Raw genomic sequence first — 16,949 nt, forward strand, 5'->3', positions numbered from 1 at the left:
TGACACCAAGGGAGGCCTATGGGGCATTTCTCTTCTGCTTTTAGTAACGCGCCCCGGTGCACTTGACGTGTTTGTGAACATCCTGCTTGTCGAGAAACTCTCGCAATCTCCTAGTTAAAATGACAAATATTATGTAAATGAAATGACACAGACACACAAGAAAAGGTTCAGATGCACTAACACGAACCATGAGCACATCCAGGTATCTGTGCAGGACCGCTAGCTCAACTCAAGAACACCGCTGAACTATTGAGTGGGTCAAAGTCTGTTTCTTCTTGTTTAATGCATCACGCATTCAACTTAACATAAATGCTCCATGAAAACATTCTTCATAACCTCTTTTCTCACACACACACTGACTGTGTCCCCTGGTCCCTTCAGGAAAGACCAGAACCTGCTGTCACCGGTCAACTGTTGGTACCTGCTGCTGAACCAGGTGAGGAGGGAGAGTAAGGACCATGCAACACTGAGCGACATCTACCTCAACAACGTCATCATGAGGTTCATGCAGATCAGCGAGGACTCCACGAGGCTACTAAAGAAGGTGAGGGTACAAAATACTTTACCCAGTTCACGCTGCAGCTGAATAAATGTAAAGGCAGTGCTAACACACACACTCACCCACATTTGGTCATAATATAGTGACAAGTGTATTCCACAACTGAAATCACTTACCTATTTGAGCGGCGATTCTTCTGATTTCTGCTTTGACCACTAGAACCATATAAAATATCATAGTAGGTAATTTTTTTTTTTTTGCATGCTTTAAAAATGCAGGAGCTTTGTTGTCAGAAAGGAAAAAAACATGGTTGTTTAGTTCTAAAGAAGTTAAACACAATGAAAAGAAATAAGGTAACATTTTACATAAATTAGCTGACAACGAAAAAAATATTATGAAGGAAATCTTGATAAATATGGGCATTGTTCATCGTTTGACACTGTGCTCATTTCACTCTTCTCTCATATGCGTTATGTTTAACACACATTCACTTTTATTAGTTAATACGATTTCCAAGCAGACTGTGTTTCACCATTTCCTCGTCTCTTTATGTCCCTGAAGTCTCTTTTTGACTAATATAACCTTCCCTGTTGTTGTTGTTGTTTTTTGTTTTTTTTACTGTACTGATGTTTGACCTCTACTAGCAGAGATCAGATGTCACTTTCTCTTTGATCAACAAAACAGTTGAACTCACCACTAACATAATCCAGATTTTTCTTAGCGGTCATATTGGGCAGCAGTTTCTCCAGTCCCTCATGTTATATAAACACTCTTTCACTTTCAGTTAATTAATTAATTCATTTGACGACGGTGTCATGATATGCAGGATATATGCAGGCTGTATTCAGCGTTGTGTTTGATGGTATGAAGCTCTGTTGGGATCCTGTGGTTTCGTTTTCTGAATGAGAGTAATGCAGTGTAACCTTGGTCACCACAGTTTCAGATCAGTATGCCTTCAGTCTCTCATGGCTTCATGACCAAAACCAATCCGCTGCCTTCTCCACCACAAAGATGACAACTCCCTACGAGATTATGAGCTCCTATGCTGCAGGAGTCGCATGAACTCACCACAGACCTAAATTACAAAGTGTCTTTTCTTCAGGGGAGTGTCTTTGTGTGAGCCACTTTTTCTATCTCTGTCTCTTCTCTTTCTTGCTCCACTTTACTGCAAACCCTTAAAGGTCCTATTTTGAGTAAATTCAGATTTCCAGTACTTTTAAAAAAAATTATAAAGCAGGTCTAGGTGCCATATACTGTGAAAGTCCACAGAGAAATGCTCAAAGCTTGTATTCAGCAACTGTACTGTTGGTGTACTGTCTGGACGAGCCGTTTGGACTTCCATAAGTTTGTGATGTCACAAACTCATGCTTGTGTCGTATGTCCGCCCTCCACCCACTGTCCAACATTTTCTTTAGAAGAAAAGTCATTTTGCCATTAGGCTAGCAAGGTACAAGGCCGAGGAAAACCTGTGGATGGCCTGGGCTTGTGTCACTCAGAAAAAAGTCAGCCAATCAGAAGAGAGTTCATTGATAATGTACCTTTAAAGACACAGATACAAAAAAGCCTGCTTTTGGTAGAGATCCAGAGAGAAGCTTCAGAGAGGAAATGTAAAAGTATATTGAGATGGTTTATACTTCTTAAAACCAAAAAAATAACTGCTTCTGGAGATTAAGACTTCAAATAAAACACCAGAAAGGTGTAAAATATGGAACCTTTAACATAATGTTCAAAAAGTAAAAATGAGGCGTTTTTATTTATCTAACATCTTTTCATGATTGCAGTTTCATCTGATTGTATGCAGGTTTGGTCTTTAAATACTTTCCTGAACCCCCAGCACACAAACAGGAAGGGACAGCAGTCATTTCCTTTTGATAATGTTCAGAGAACTATAGTTCCACTCATGATGCCAGATGTTAAACTGTTGTTTTTCAGAGACTTGTTGCTTCCCCCTTACTTATGATGATGACCCTAATGATATGTACTTTCAGTGTTGATTTACATTTTTACTACAACTCTAAAGGCATTCTGCCAAACTTCTGACAATCTCCCTGGCAGACACTTGTCCTGTCATGACTCCACCTGCATCACCACTGCTCTGGAATCTGCAACTTCTAACCACATGATGAAATGGTTAGTCCCTTTATAGTGAGCAGTTTCTTTGTGGATCCAGGTGACATTCTGCAGACAAACAGCAGCCTGGTGGGAGGTCGCAGCTCATAGAAGAGCTGAACACAGCTCGCCCTCTAATTAAAGCTTCCCCGAGCCTTTGATCTCAGCAGAGCTTCAATAACGAGGCTGAGACAACAGAGAAGTCCCCCATGTTACGTGGGCTCCCTCACAGCATCGAGGAGACAGCTGTACCGTTGTCATCCTTCCAGCACATCAAAGACTTGTGCTTTTATTTCCTTTTGTGTTCCGGTTTCATGCTGACCCCAGAGAAGCCCCTTCTTCATCAACATCCTCAGGTTGACCTGTTTGCCATTTCGCTTGGGCATTTTTTTTCTTCAGCGCTGCGTTGTGGTCATTTTTTCAGAGCAGCATGTGGACAAAAATTCCTCCAGAAACACCCCATTTTGTTTGTTTTTGTTTGAATACAAAAGTCGAGTAGTGGACCTCTTTCTTTCTTTATGCTTGGACACATCTTATCTACTTACATGTATTGAGTTTTCATTATTCATACAACTGGCTCTTTGTTTTTCTCTGCTCTGTTTTATTTATGAAAGTCACATTGTGTGGCGGCAGATACAAGGTGGTTTTTCCCAAAGCTTGAGGCAGTTTTGAACTTTTCCAGCAGCAAAAAATGCCCCAGTATGAAAGGCCTGCCTAGCCACCTCAAAAGTAAAAAATATGTCCACTAAGACCTAAAACACTTATTAACTAACTTGTTTGTTCAACATGTACACAAACAAAAATATGAAAAGCCTGTGGTTTTTTTGGGGAGTTTTGTGATATTATTTTTGGGCTAAAAAACAACAACCAGGGTGCAGTGAACATGCACAATCTCCTTTTTTTAATTATTTTTAATTTTTTTATCACATTATGGTTGCCAAGTTTGGTACCATAGGGCCTTTTTGTAGGAAAATCTCTGCTGATTGACCTTACTTGGCAACCTGTGTTATATCCAGAGATGGATTCACCGTTTAAACTTAAACACATAAGTCACCCCAAAACCACACATTTTCATTTTCTTCTTGGTTTCTGGGTTAAACGAACAAATAAATATCGTACATCATCCCTCCTGAGGATAGATTAAATCTCTAAAAACACATCTCCTTTCATCAAAATCCCATAGTCAAAAGTTTTTCCAAGAAAAAAAAATCTATCAAAAGCCACACCCCCAGGTTGTTGTGATTGGCTCCTTAGGTATGTGATGTATGAAATCCTGGCTGTCTGAAACTGTCATTTTGAGACTGCCCAATTGTCACTACATTTCCAAAATGGAAATGCTCAGCCATGATGTTGACTGCTTATTTGGTTCATTATATGTCATGTAACATATAAATACACCACATTGACATATTAACAAGGTTAAAGGCTTGATTGTCACTGTTGTCATGACAGCTGTTTCACTCTGGTTCCAGTCTCTATGCTTTACCATACTACCCATGTAAACCAGTAATTGTATTTCCAAAAATGTTACACTATTCCTTTCACACTTAAATAAAAGGATTACAGAACTATGTCATTTGGTCAAAGTCTGTGTTGCAGTACAAGACACACTGAACTATGCTGAGTCCCCCCAGCACACACACATTAACACACACAGGCCCTGCAGGGTACACAACTGCCATTTTTACTCCATGATTAATGTCAGTGGCAATATGAAACCCACCACTCCCTAAAGGCTGTCTTGGTTTCTCCTCTCTGGGGTTGTTTCATCTTTCTAATGTGGTTGGAATTCGGATGGTATGAACTTAAAAGGGGAAACCCATTTGGAGGATCCTTTTAATGAAGTAAACTAAATTGGAATACCCCCCCCCCCCCAACTGAGATTCCTTTTAAAATGAAAGGGATAAGTTGTACAAATCAAATCAACGACAGCGGTTACACAACACAGCTTTTTGGCAAACAAGTTATTGCTTGTTATGTGATGTGTACAGCATACGCGTTACATTTTACCACAATTTGAAAGGTGAGATTATTTCAGAGTTCAAACGACTGTCATGTGTAGCTTACATGAGGTCATAAAAAGCCTCTAAACATATCTTGAATTTAAGGCCCCTTTGTTTTTACATCTCTCTCTCTCTCTCTCTCTCTCTCTCTCTCACTCACTCACACACACACACACACACACACACACACACACACACACACACACACACACACACACACACACACACACACACACACACACACACACACACACACACACACACACACACACACACACACACACACACACACAGAGCTCATGTGATCCCTGAGAAGGCTTTTCATTGAGCTCTGGATCACTTCCCAGCCTTCTCAATGGGGAAGAGCTGATGTGTGTTAGAGCTGACAGATAGTCAAAGGTTCTGTCCACTGAATTGCCCGTAGCTAATGGATTTTCCCACAGGAGCAGGCCTGTGTCTTTTTGATCTTTGTGATGGGCAAGAATTTATTTTTTTAATAGGTTTGTATTTGGTAACGATAAACTCGAAGACCAGATCATCCTGTTATTCACCTAGAAGAGTGTTTGATAACTCCTTTATCTATCCTCCTTTCTCAAACAAGCCTGAGGTTACTTCTTGCCAAGTTTGGTGTTTGTAAGTTCTTCTTATCCAGCTTATGTACTGTTAGTCACCCTGATTGAAGAAGAGCTACAAATCAGCGAACGGCCTGACCGGGTGGTGGTTAGGTAGGTGTTAGTGATCGGCCAGGTCACACAGCAGGGCATTCTAATTTCAGACACCAGCCTGCCGTAAACTGAGAGTGTAATCCTCTTTACTGGCTATTTGCATCCTTGGACCTCGTGCAGCAACCTGTGATGAACACGAGTGAGAGATTGTTTTTGTACACAGGTTTTCACAATATTGCGTTACGTTATTGTTATGTCCCTTTGCGGCTGATGCTTCTCTCTGACCAATCAGATGTCTCTGTTTTCACATCGCATTTCAATATCGGCTCAGCTCGCTCTGAACTTCGACGTTGGTGAAAAACATTACCAGTTACTATCCACAAATTTCCCCCAATACAAACCAAAAAAAGCGAGGAGAGCCGAACCGAGCTGGTACCGGCAGTGGAAAAGGGGCTCAACAAAACAGAGACCAATTCATAAAATCATCCCTCCATAACACTACTACAGGTCAGACAATGCACAGGCTACCTTTAATAATGACTGACAGCAACTGTGCCTGTAACTAAAGTTTATATTTGACCATCTTTAAAAAAAATCTGCAGTGCACTCCATTTCTTGATCAGAAGTAAATCACAACTCTATCCCACTACAGTAGGTGGCTTGATGCCCTCTCAGAGCCCTCATACAGCTTTTTGCTGGAAGAGGCTCCCAGAATGAGATTTGTCTGAGGATAATTGGGTTAGAGAAAGACCTGGCGTGCGGGCCAAAGCTGTAACATCATCCAGGTAGCAGCGCGTGGTATCGAGTAAGGTGGAGAGATCAAAAATTCATTGTCATGACTCATAATATCATAAACATGTGATACAGTATATGAGTCAGGGTGAAGGAAATATGGAAGCTCCTCTGTCAAATGAATAGAAAAAGCCAATCTAAATCCATCACGCCAGCACTGTTAAACTGTATCCCACAACCGTGAGATGCATTAATGTGGGCGTGTGTGTGATAGTATTACGGAGTCAGCCTTGTGGCACGGCTGATTGAGTTAACATATTTGGAAGAAATCTTTTACATTCAGTCGTGGAAGGCAGCTAATGTGTTGAGCATGTGGGCCGCGAAACTCAAGCCGTGCTTGACGATTTAAGTGGAAGAGCGATCATGACATTGATACCACTTTCACACAGACACCCCGCATTTGACAGAGGATGATAAATGCACTGTTCTGTTCTGCGTGTGTGTACCATTCAAACCACAGCGTTGTCTCAGGTCTATGTTTGTTCATTTATGTAAAACCTAACGCACAGCAAACAATGTGCATTTGCTGAGCAGACTTGTCAAGTTGCAGCTTATTAAAAGTGGTTCCCGCAGTGTTTACAATGGAGATTGAACATTGGACAGTATTGACAAAGTGATGCCGCTGTGTTGGCTGTAAACGTTTTCAAAAATGTTTCATGTATTTCTTGTGTCATAAAAGGAATTTTCTGTCTTTTTCTCATTGTTTTTCCTTGTGTTTCTTTTTCAGAGCAAGGAAATAGCCTTTCAGCTGCAGGAAGACTTGATGAAAGTCCTAAATGAGCTATACACAGTAAGTAGCATCGACTGCCTTTTTTCCACTGAGTACATTCATCTCGACTGTGGTTGAGACTTGTTCATAGCACAGCTTGACATCTTTAACTCTGCAACTCAGAGATATCTGAGGGATCCTATTTTCAACATGCAAGCAAATACACTACCATCAAAGTGATTGCTCAGACTGCAGGAAAAGTTTCTTTTACCGCACAGAAGCATAAAACAAGCCCCTCTTAACCCTGATGAACCAGCTATTGAAAGCTGTGAAGTATCATCCTTCATGTTTGCTTTAGCTCATTAGAGTTCATACTCTGTTTTTAATGGCTCTCTTCAGTTGTGTTTTCTTGCTCTTAAAAACAAGCTCACGCAAAGCCACACTGGGAGGTTGGAGCCAAATAGTTACTTGCTGTATAGATTTTTCCTTTGTTTGGTGTTATTTCTTCTTGTTGCTTTTACTCAATAGCTGACAACAGACACAAATACTGTAGGCAGCCAGGGAAAGGTGAAAGAGACATTATCCTCCAGTCAGAATTAGGCTCATTGTGATTACATGGTATGTGCCTAAGACCGCTGGCTTATGGAGGCATGCTGCATATATATTTTAAGAAGATGTGGCTGCAGACCTTTGAACCAGGGGGTTAAATTCTCTAGAAGCCTTGGTAACATTTCACCAGACCATCAAACTTCTGCATCAAGCAGGCGGCCAATCTGCACTGCTGTTCCTATAAAGGACATTTTAACTACAATGTTCGATGTCTTTGCTCTAAGTAGCTGTCTGTAGCTCTGACCTTGTTGCTGCATGTACTTATAGTGTGAATCAATAGCTAATTCCACTACTTTAACTAACACAACCAGCCCTGTGAGCGCACGATTAATGCTTTACACATGTGTGATGACCGCCCACCTTTGAGCCTGGTTCTGTCTGAGGTTTCTTCCTGTTAAAAGGGAGTTTTCCTTCCCTCTGTTGGCGTTTTTTCTCCCTTAAAGGGGAGTTTTTCCCTCCTAGCTTACGTGGGAATTGTTGAATTGTTGGGTTCTTCTGTATAATGTTGTAAAGTTCTGTCATAAGAACGTTACTGTGTTAAGTGCCATGAAATAACTTTGTGTTGTGATTTGCCGCTACAAACATCAAATTGAATTGAATTGATTTCAGAACAACTGACCTCTAAAGTAAAAGTATTAAAGGAACAAGTCGAACTGACTCTGTAGTTAATCATGCCATGCCTCTCAATACCTTCCCCATTGATCGCCATTGGTAACTTGGGATGTACACTGATGGAGATACAAGTGAAGGCAGTTGTTGTGCATTCCCCAAGAGAAGGCTGTCACTTTGCTTCTAGAGTCTCCAGTTACTCTGTACAAAGGACAACAGAGGTTACACTTCCAGTCCGTGCCTCCAAACACGACAACGTGTTACTCCAAACTCAATGTGTGTCACTCTCACCGCTGTCCTCACTCCAGATTTGACTTGGTTTAGCCCCGGTGGTAGTACACACAGATTCACACTCACTGACATGCATATGCACACACTGGGTAGCCATTGCATCAGACAGCCGCGGTCCCAACGTCAGCGTCCGCCAATGAAATAACAGGTCTGGTCTGTCTCTAAATATGTCCCTCTAAAAAGAGCAGTAAAGTAAACACAGCAGTGGCAGACTCCAGACCAGTAAGTGAGGAGTACAAGGCCCAAGGTCAGTCAGCCATCACTAAACTGGTTCCAGTTAAACCAAACCCCACCAAAGGCGAAGGGCTCCAGACAAATCAGGCCTTTGCTCTGTTGTTCCACTTGTACAGAAATAACTCCCGATGTTTAGATTTTGAGATGGGTGAGTCTCTCTTTGCACTGAAGTTGAGGTTTTGTGCAGACAAGTGTATTTCATATACGGGCTGTGGAGCTGTAATTTTGCTGGAGTTGGTTCATTCCAGGTTAAACCACTGGTGCTCCATATTGCTGCCTTGTCCCAGGAGTTAGAATTTATTTCTGCCCTTGTACTCAGTTCAGTACATTTGGACAACTGCCACGAACCAAGGCCCATTTAGCTTCACAGTGGACCAAATCTATGTCATAAAAAGTTTGATGAAAAGTAACACCTGCTTAAAGATGATTCTTTTGAATTTATTTTAAACCAAACAAACAAAAATGAGCATTTCTGCAGATTTTTCGACACGTTTTCTGAGGTTACAAACATTTCTTCTCTCCTCTGATTTCCGTTCGTATTTCCTCCTTTCCTCCTCTCATCTCGACTCCTTTTTTTTTCCCGGATCATCTCCTTTCATTTCTGCTAGTCTTCTCTTATTTCCTTCTGTCTTCTCTTCTCTCGTGTCTTCTCTTCTCTCGTGTCTTCTGATTTTTCTCATCTCATTTCCTCTTCATCTTCTCCTAATCTATCTCCTCCTCTTTCTGCCTCTAAATTCTTCATTTTCATGCATCTGTGATGGTCAGTGGCTGTAACTCCATGTTAGCAAATGAATCTGCCCTAGATCGTCTGTTTGTCTTCTGTGGAAGACTTTTAACATCCCTCAGCTGTCTTGCATTGCATGTATTTCGTGGTTTACCTGCTATTTGTAGCTGAGTCATTGCCTAATGGATCCCAGGAAGTAGTATGAGTAACACGCACACTCCCCCATCTGCGGATGATGACTCAAACTTTAGGAAGTAGCTCAAATCCACAGTTCACTATCAAGGTAATGGATTTCCCTTGTATTAAATCGTTACAGTTTATGGCACAAGGGCAAACAGGTTCATCTTATTATCCATTACAGCTTAAATGACTTGGGCATTTAAAATAAAATAAATAAAAAAGAAGGAGAAGTTTAAGGCCTTCTTAATAAAAATGTTTGTGTAATGTCACTCAAAGCCTAAAAGGAGCAGTCAACTTTAGAGGGCAAAAAACGACTACTTCCTGAGTGTATTTTATTTTATTTTTTCTTCAAACAGTGAAGGCAGCATGTTGCATTTAGCTGCAGTGCTTGGTGGTTGTTGCGGTCATATGAAAGATAAAAAAGGATGGAGAGAATCTGTCTCTGGTTTGTGGTTTAGGGTGAGCCGAGCGGCCTGCTTTGAGATGAGTTGAATCGATATGTGATGAATGAGCGGTTCAGAGGATGGAAGCCTTCGTCGTGGTTTATAAAAGGTCAGCTACGAGGATGGAGATTGATTATTCTGAGCTTGGGCCCCTCAGAAACTGACCCGACACTCAACATTTCTTTACAAAGACGGAACAGTTTCAGCTTGTTGCCATTTATTTCAGGTCTTGAATATGAAATAATGACAAACAGGCAATTGAGATTCTTTTCATCTCAGGGTAAATTTTGTTTCTCCAGGTGATGAAGACCTACCACATGTACCACTCAGAGAGCATCAGCGCCGAGAGCAAGCTGAAGGAGGCAGAGAAGCAAGAGGAGAAGCAGATCGGCAGGGGCGAGCCTGTGTTCAGCATCCGAATGGAGGACAAATACCAGAGGCGCAGCTCTGTGAAGAAGATCGAGAAGATGAAAGAGAAGGTAAAAATGCCAGCGGTTCACAACCACGGAACATTTTGATCCAATTCGTGACAGTTGCGTTTAAGCCAAAAAGGAGTCACACCGTTCACTTCTCTACTAGGCATCGTTAGTCTGACACAACAAAACTTCTGTTCAGGATTTTAAGCGTTCTCACATCCACACGTTTTTTTTTAATTTATCTGAAGTCTTCCTGACCTGAGTAACGAAAAACACACAGTAAGCATTGACACAGGCTTTGAATTCTCAGAGGAGGTCTGTTGTCTGTTAAATCTGTGGCAAATGATTAAAGTCCAGAGAAATGAACTGTTTTTTTTTTTTTTTTTTTTTCTTATTTCCAGGAATGCATTTGGGAAGTATTAAGATATGGATGGTTAGGAAGTGTGTGAGTCAGAGCCCAGTGGTCAGTGGATGGTGACTAACTAACAGCCTCATGTTTGTCTGGAAGGGATGAAGTGTAAGTTTAAAGACTCAGACTGAGGTTCAGTCACAGGCTGTTTTTAGTTTAGCATTTTCTTTTTCTGCTCTTGTTCCTCGTTTTGCTATTTATAACAGAATTTAACTTATTTCTCCTCCAGTGTTCATTGAAAATGTTGTTTCGCCAGTAATCCGCTATGCGTGCAGAGACATAAAAGCACAATCACTTGTCAAAAGGCAATTTCTCCACTCATTAAATTCACCCTGCCTCGCTCGCTCTGTTGTTGCCTGTTTCTCATTCTCGCCTCTAATTCTCTCATCAGCGTCAAGCCAAGTACTCGGAGAACAAGCTGAAGTCGATCAAAGCGCGGAACGAGTACCTGCTGACACTGGAGGCGACAAACTCATCCGTATTCAAATACTACATCCATGACTTGTCGGACTTAATTGATGTAAGTATGAAACCACACGATTCTGTCACAACTTCATCTTCAGCTCCGGCTCGTTTGCCTCCAGTGAAACTAGGAAAAGTTTTTGCAGAAGACGGTCTTACATAAGCAGAACACACACTTTCTTTGGAGTCATCTTTTCATGGACTTTTTCTCCCTTCTAAAGTCGATTTTTTTTTTTTTTTGTAATTTTTTTTTACTATGTTTCTTTATGCTCTTCATCCAGAAGACCAATTACAGTTCAGGGGGTGTTTTCACTGACCTTTAGAGGAGATTTAAAATAATAATCAGCGAAGAGACTGATGACTTTAGCAGCTGGGCCTAATATAAAAGGGATTTTCGGACACCAGACTGTGGGATGGAAATTACAGTGCGGGACAGAATTAAAGTAGCTTATTAACTTTTGTGATGAAAGCCATTCTTTCCTCCTTCCATTCTCTGTGTCGTTATTAAAATACCACTTATTATATTTAGTTACAGTGTTTTTCTGACATTGCGTCACAGATTTCAATTTCTTTTTCCGACATTCGAAGAGCGGCCCTGACCCTGAACCTACTTTCTTTGTAATTTCCAGTCGTGGTTCATCATTTTTATTTGCAACAGCATTCATGTTTTCTCGACCTTACAAGCAGACTGCTTTATTTGAGCTTTTTCTCTCAAACTGATAAACATGACTTATTTATAGTATGGCTCACCTGGGTTCTTATAATTTTTTTAGAGAAGTAAACCTACTGCACCACTCTCTGTGGCGTTTCTAAGGTAACGGGAGAAGGCTGGGTTTTTAGCAAGTGTTTGTTTCGTTTTTTATATTCCAGACAGGACTGAAGGAGCGAGAGAAATGCAACCTCTATTCAGCATCATGCTGTGCGCTGAAATTACCCCTCTTCCCGCTTTGCTCGCAAGCCTTCACATCTCACCAGGGTGTGTGTGTGTGTGTGTGTGTGTGTGTGTGTGTGTGTGTGTGTGTGTGTGTGTGTGTGTGTGTGTGTGTGTGCGCGCGCGCGCGATGCACTCTGCGTGAGCTGTATTTGCAGGATCACACACATTTGTTTATTGATGAAGAGACTTTTTATTGTCGAAAACAGGGTGTACAAGCAGACTGGTAGTGGCATTGTGTTTGTCGATCATTCAGGCCATTTGGGGTTAGTTGATGTGTGGATGTGCTTGTGTTTGTATTTGCCTGGGGCTTGTGTGTCTCCCCAGGATAGACCTTGACCAAGGTTCTCGTTGTTAAAAATCAAGCATTAGATCCTGGAGGTAAGATTCAAGTGGTGCAACGCAGAGGCAATACTGCCGGCTCAGAAAGAGCTGGAATGGAAATCTGTTTTATTTAAAGATAAAGCTGTTATTTATTTTTTTTTTTTTACCATATGCTGGACCAAATAGAGTTTAAATTCATTCTAAGAAATAAGTGATTTGTTTTTGACTTTATCATATTGATGTTTTGCTTTGTGGCTGTGCTTGCATATATACTCTTCAAAAAAAAAAAAAATCAACATTACACAGCGTCAGAAATCATTACTAGCTTGGATGCAGTTGTTGTGCAGTGTATCGCTGAAACAATACAGTTGGCAGAAAATTATTCGGCTATTCTGTTGATAATTTTTTTTAAGCCAGACAGTGGAGCAAAGCTTAAGCATCTTGAAAATAGTCTTTAGTTTTCCGACCCATCACTAGACTGCCCCAGGTGCTGAAAAAAGTTCATTATTTTATATTATAACCACTAATTTGTCTGATTTTCCATAATCAGTTAGATCCATCTGACATTGATGCTCTTTTTCTCTATCCAAGTGCTGTGATTTGGGGTACCATGCCAGTCTGAATCGGGCCCTGCGGACCTACCTGTCAGCGGAATACAACCTGGAGACGTCTCGCCACGAGGGTCTTGACATCATCGAAAACGCAGTGGACAGTCTGGACCCACGTAGTGACCGACAGAGGTTCATGGAGATGTACCCCACGGCCTTCTGCCCCCCGGCAAAATTTGAGTTCCAGCCTCACATGGGAGACGAAGTATGCACTGCAGTAGTGATGTCATGATCATATTTGTGCAGTTTTAATACAGTTTATACGTAAATTGGTTGATTGTTTATTTGCATTGATGCTAAAAAATAGCAAGAATTGAACAAATAAAAACAGAAAACATCAGTTAAAAATGTTCTTCAGTGTATTTGCTCACGTGCAGATATACCGAACATCGAGGGAATTTGGAGTTTATTATTAAAATGTCTCACATTTAATGAGGTCTGATATTCAGTGGCTTAAGTGTAGCTTTTTACTGCGTCTGGGCTGCCGGATTAGGTTTTGTGGGGCATTGAAACTGACAAATCATGTGTTGTTCCTGCCCCTGCAGCCATGTAGCTCAACATGTGTTCAGAGTTTTACTGTTTGGCTGGCACTCCGCTGATATCACGTCTATCCACTAGCTGTTGTTATGTGACTGTCTGCGTGCATTTGGCAGAAGTCACTGTGGTTTGCTCTGCAATCGGAGAAGAATTTGGATGCCTGCGTCCTGTTTAAACCAGAGCTTATGTGACCTTGTTTCCTATAATAGATTGAAATGTAATGTTCTTGGTGAACAACAGAATGTTTTCTCTTTTTTTTTCCAGGTGTGTCAGATCTCTGTGCAGCCACCAGTGAATGGGGAGCTCATCCTGAGGTTCCAGCAGCTGCAATCTCGCCTGACTACCCTGAAGATCGAAAACGAAGAGGTAACATAGTGCCACCAAAACAAAAATCAAATCAAATCACGATCCTGGTATTTGTGGTGCAGCGGGATTTAGATTTGTCAAACATGTCTCTTCGACTCCAGTTTTGTCATTTGCCAGAGATTTGGGAGTTTTGTTATGCTGCTCTTTGTCGGTTGTGAGACGCTGACAGTTGCAGAGAATTAAAGCGACTGCAGAAAGTTAACTTTAGCCAGAAGTCATCCAAGGTGAGTCAGATATAGTTGGTGATGATCTCTGAAGAAGTTTTTGTTGCATATACACATACACACTAGGTATTTTCCTCTCTTGTATGCCCTGCAGGTAGCCATCAAACCCTCTCTGATGCCTCCATTTTTGCTCCCACCGGTAGAATTCACTGTCTTTCTTTTATTTGCAAAAACCCATCCCGCGCTGCTCTTTTTTTTTTTTTTTTTTTTTTTTTTTTTGACATTAGAGGTGCATCTTTGGTTATCCAGCTATATTCTTTTAATGTGTCTGCGGCAAGCTCGACTTTTCTTTTTTTTTTTTTACGGCACAAAGGGCTGAAAGGCTGCGATGTCTGCTGGTTCACAGAGTGCAATCGCGTCCATCAGGCTGGCTTCTGTAGCTCGTCTGACCTGCTTCCCCTCTGTGAGCTTTCACTGCCTTTCTCTGTTTCTCTCCCCCGAACACATCAGCGCACTTTATCTTCTTTTATCCTTCTACAAAGACACACAGGAGCATGTCACTCAACTCCCTCAACATTCAGTGAAAGCTTATATTCCTTTTGATCACCTCGTTAAATCTTTAGTGAGATACATCTTCAGAAATGGACAGGAATGGATATAGCATACAGCGGTATTCAGAGCTTATTTCAGTGTGTTAAATAATACATTGAAAGTTGAATATTTGTTTAAAGTTAACAGTCTTAAACATTGGTGGTAACAGTAAGTGCAGTACAGTACATGATCCTAAATTCTAGTGACAGCAAACAGCCTTGAAAAGAAATACAACCAAAGGGGGGAATGGCCTGATAGCTGAGTGTTTAGGGCACGCACACCACATGGACGCAAATACCACAAGCAGCCAGTTTGATTCCAGGCTGGACGGACCTTCTCTTCATGTCATTCCCCTGCTCTGTTTCCTCTACATGTCTTGTCTGTCTGTACTGCTTCTATTGAATAAAGGCAAAATGACAAATATATGGTCTTTGGAGAAAGAATATGACCAATGAATAAGAGGTGTTACAGTTGGAGGGGTTCACTTTTCATCCACAGTGACAGGTAGCTTTGGCTGGTTCCTTGTTCAATTATTCCCTACAGTATTTAAAACTGCTGCCGGAGACATGGAGAAAATTACCAAGCTTGTTTTGTTGAGGCTTTTTTTGATTATGACTTTAGTAGCTGTCAGTAAAAACCTCAGTGACAAATACAGTATGTCTTTATGTATTTACGTGTCTCACCAGTCAAATGTTTTTATGGGAAGCCGCGGCTCTATTTGATTCAGTTTAATACAGCTTTGATAGAGCTGTAGAAGAACAATTACCGATTTCAATGAGATATCATTAACAGTAATGCTCAATTATATATTTTGTACTTACTTCCCTTGTGCGTGTGCAGATAATCTGAATGATGGACCAAGAGTAAAAACTTTTATGTTGAGCAGTACTTACTGAATGGATATATATCAGATGGGTTCACCAATTTTTTTTAAAATTCATCTGTAAAATATAAAAATGGAATTCAATTTTATGAAAATCTTAAGTATAATAACTTAAAAATAGTATAAAAACACTGTTACCAGCTTCCCAAACAGGAGGATGTTCTGCTTTTCTGTGTTTTATGTCATTGTAAAATTAATAAACTTTACATCTTTGGGTTTTGTCAGATTAAAGAAGACATTTAGAAATATTTAACTTGGACTCAGAAATTGGAAAGGGATTTATTTTATTTTTTTTAACCAATGGAAAGAAAATATCAGTAAATCTATAATGAAAATGGTCCTGAGTTGTAGCATTGTTGTCATTGGGCCTGAGAATATGTTGTTTATCATTGTGTATCCAGCCTGGTCTGGGTCCTGCTGGTGTCATCACAGTTCACATTGCCTGCAGTAAGTACAGTATTTCTGCAACTGGGCACATACACACGCAGCCGTGCATGTGCGTGCGTGTGTGTGTGTGTGTGTGTGTGTGTGTGTGTGTGTGTGTGTGTGTGTGTGTGTGTGTGTGTGTGTGTGTGTGTGTGTGTGTGTGTGTGTGTGTGTGTGTGTGTGTGTGTGTGGTGTGAGCTGACAACCCCTGGTCGCTTCATGTCCTCGTCCGCCTGCCTTGCTGAAGCGGATGTCCTGGTGGGTCAGAATTGGAGGGCGCTGCTGCCTCATGTTAGGATCACCAGATGGCCTCTCTTCCTGGCTGTGGCGTGCCAGATACATCCTTGAAAAATGAACTTTCAAAGCAGTCTGGGGCGACCTACAAGCTTGACTGTCAAATGTACAAGAGAGAAAGCGAGTCTGTCTTTATCTGGACAGGAAAAACCCACAGGGCAGTTCTTAATAGAAGTACAGCTGCTTCCTCGAACCTCTTTGACTCCCGTGAAATGCTGAAAGAAAACATTGCTGAATAATTCACTCTGCATCAGTGGGTAGGTGGTGTGCGACATGGAGGGAGGACTGTGGATTTCACTTTCCTCGTTATGTTGGGGTTAACACAACCCCCACAAGGTGCCTCAGTGCAGAAATTGCAATTTCATTTTTGTCATTAAACGTCTTTTCTCAAAGGACATCATTCGTCTCAGCTCTTCAGTCAGTCAGTGTGGGCTGTCGCTTCTTTTTTCAGACTTCCTAATCTGGCCATTTAAATCTCATTTGTCTCTGAAAGAAAGAGAGAAAGAAAGAATCAATCAATCAATCAATCAATCAATCCAACCATAAACCAACAACACCTGTTAACTCCAGACTACACAGTAGATGCACTGACTGCATCTAATGTATGCATCAAGCTGCAGTTGAGTTGCAGTAACTACAGTTGCAAACACAGGGCAGGGCCACGCAGGGCC

The 16,949-nt window shown here is 41.2% G+C and overlaps 1 protein-coding gene across 3 annotated transcripts in view; it reads left to right on the forward strand.

Moving 5' to 3' along the window:
- Positions 1-16,949, forward strand: part of srgap1a (SLIT-ROBO Rho GTPase activating protein 1a) — an 86,760-nt gene that overhangs the window by 37,321 nt on the left and 32,490 nt on the right. For all 3 annotated transcript variants that reach the window (XM_069705277.1, XM_069705278.1, XM_069705279.1), the window contains exons 3-8: positions 382-544; positions 6,796-6,858; positions 10,167-10,346; positions 11,084-11,212; positions 13,001-13,222; positions 13,819-13,920. In XM_069705277.1, the coding sequence (XP_069561378.1) occupies positions 382-544; positions 6,796-6,858; positions 10,167-10,346; positions 11,084-11,212; positions 13,001-13,222; positions 13,819-13,920 (859 nt within the window). The remainder of the gene's footprint in view (positions 1-381; positions 545-6,795; positions 6,859-10,166; positions 10,347-11,083; positions 11,213-13,000; positions 13,223-13,818; positions 13,921-16,949) is intronic.

This window comes from Brachyistius frenatus, unplaced genomic scaffold (genome assembly GCF_029030835.1).
Source record: "Brachyistius frenatus isolate BFR_SWC_R1_liver_20210118 unplaced genomic scaffold, ASM2903083v1 Contig_55, whole genome shotgun sequence".
NCBI lineage: Eukaryota > Metazoa > Chordata > Actinopteri > Embiotocidae > Brachyistius > Brachyistius frenatus.